The sequence below is a fragment of the Protobothrops mucrosquamatus genome, unplaced genomic scaffold (genome assembly GCF_001527695.2).
Source record: "Protobothrops mucrosquamatus isolate PMUCROS unplaced genomic scaffold, P.Mucros_1.0 scaffold916, whole genome shotgun sequence".
NCBI classification, from domain to species: Eukaryota; Metazoa; Chordata; class Lepidosauria; order Squamata; family Viperidae; genus Protobothrops; species Protobothrops mucrosquamatus.
The window spans coordinates 26,652-28,922 of record NW_015387167.1 but is presented as its reverse complement, the minus strand read 5'-3'; the positions used below and the strand labels follow the sequence as shown (position 1 = coordinate 28,922).

At 34.6% G+C, this 2,271-nt stretch overlaps 1 protein-coding gene across 2 annotated transcripts in view; it reads right to left on the bottom strand.

The window, feature by feature from the left end:
* Positions 1 to 2,271, bottom strand: part of LOC107290519 (glutamic acid-rich protein) — a 24,204-nt gene that overhangs the window by 8,306 nt on the left and 13,627 nt on the right. The window contains exons 9-11 of one of the 2 annotated variants that reach the window (XM_015819405.1): positions 499 to 537; positions 233 to 265; positions 75 to 113 (exon numbers count right to left, since the gene is read on the bottom strand). In XM_015819405.1, the coding sequence (XP_015674891.1) occupies positions 75 to 113; positions 233 to 265; positions 499 to 537 (111 nt within the window). The remainder of the gene's footprint in view (positions 1 to 74; positions 114 to 232; positions 266 to 498; positions 538 to 2,271) is intronic. The other variant, XM_015819404.1, reaches the window with a different exon arrangement.

Sequence of the window (2,271 nt, the reverse complement as noted above, 5' to 3'; positions counted from 1 at the left end):
AGTTATGTTAATTTATAGCAATTCTTCAAACAGAAAGGTGCAATTTTCTAGATTTATTTTTATGTGGCACTTACTAGTTTTGTTTACATGCACAGCTTTCTCTGATACTTTGGCTGAAAGAAAAAGATTCAAACATTTTGATTAAGGCCTAGATTGAACACAAATGGTCAGTATCCCTTTAATGCCCATATGTTCTAGAGTAGTGCAGAAGACAAAATAAGAGTGTGCTTACCCATTTCTCTTGGCTTTTCTTTCTTGTGTCGTTCTAGAAAGTAAGAGAAAAACCAGAACATGATGTCAACATTTGAGTGTTCCTATTAAAGGGAAAAATTCTTCCCCTGGCACAAAGACAAGCAATAAGCAAATAATAATAATAGTAATAATAATAGTAATAATAATAATAATAATAATAATAACAACAACAACAACAACAACAACAACTTTGTGTTAACTGATGGGAATTTAAAATTACTAGATCTGTTTTGATTCAGATCTTACCAGATTCTTTTACATGGATATCCTTCATCAGTAGCCTGGCTAAAATGAAAAATTAAAAGTATTGAGTTTTAATAAAAGTGGCACAGCTGTAATATATTAATATATTTCACATAAGCAAAGGTGGGGCAATAATTCATGTTTATCTGTTTCTAATGGCTTTTCTTTCTTGTGAGATTCTAGGCAATAAGAGAAAGACCAGAATATTATTTCTTTCATCTTCATAGAGTTGTGCTAATGTATTACATTGTAGCCTTGGTTTGTGCAGTGGTTAGGATGCAGTACTGCAAGCTAATTCTGCTGACTGTGGACTGCCGGCTGCCAGCACTTCAGCAGTTTGATTCTCACTGGCTCAAGATTTACTCAGACTTGCATCTTACAAGGTCAACAAAATCAGGACCCAAATTGTTGGGGGCAATATCCTGACTCTGTAAACCACTTAGAAAGGGCTGTAAAGCACTATGAAGCAGTATATAAGTTTAAATGCTATTGCTATTATAACAATTCTTCAAATGAAAAGATGCAATTTTCTAGGTGGGGGAAAAGCCTGGGAAGCATTTCAGAAGGGACCCTTCCTCTAAAAGGCTAGGGAAAGGAAGTGAGAAATACTTTCAGTTTAACAAGATTCTATTTAATGGCTAGTGATTACTGATGGGAGCGCTGTACTTAGAGTATAGGTCTTATTGTATAGGTCTTCTGCTTGATCAGGGGGCTGGACTAGAAGGCATCCATGTTTCTTTCAAGTCAATTCTATTTTCTATTCTAAACCACGTGGGCATCATTATTTTTTTTTTATTTATTTATTTATTGGTCAGTCTCTTTTTTTCAAGGCAACTCGTCATAATAATGTTGTGTTAACTGATGGGAAGTATAAATTGCTAGATTTGTTTTGATCCAGATCTTACCAGATTCTTTTACATGGATATCCTTCGTCGGTAACTTGGCTAAAGTGAAAAGTTAAAAGTACTGAGTTTTAATAAATGTTGTCCAGCTGTAATATATTATCTTTCATATAAGCAAAGGTTATGAGAGCAGAGGCAGTAATTCATGTTTACCTCTTTCTAATGGTTTTTCTTTCTTGTGGGGTTCTAGACAATCAGAGAAAGAGCAAAACATTATTTCTCTCATCTTCATAAAGTTATGTTAATGTATTAACAATTCTTCAAATGCAAAGGTGCAATTTTCTAGATATATATTTTACATGGCACTTACCAGTTTTGTTTACATGCATATCTTTCTTTGGCAGTTTGGCTAAAAGAAAAATATTCCAACATTTTAATTATGACATAGTTTGAAAACAAATGATCAATATCCCCTTAATGCCCATATGTTCCACAGTAGTGCAGAAGACAAAATAAGAGTTTGCTTACCCATTTCTCTTGGCTTTTCTTTCTTGTGTCGTTCTAGAAAGTAAGAGGAAAACCAGAACATGATGTCAACATTTGGGTGTTCATACTAAAGGGAAAAGTTCTTCCTCTGGCACAAAGACATTGGTTTGTTCCTTCTCCTGCTATGGTCAGGGGTCCCAGCAATGTTCCATGTCAAGTTCAAGGTTAAAGGAAGTGGCAGCAGAAGGAAGGGGAACAGGATGGGGGAAAGGAGTCGCCATTATAATGATAATGATATTAGTTATCATTATTTGATTTGGGGGGTGTCAGTCTCTTATTTCAAGGAAACTCATCATAATAAGTTTGTGTTAACTGATGGGAAATGTAAATTGCTAGATTTGTTTTGATCCAGATCTTACCAGATTCTTTTACATGGATATCCTTCATC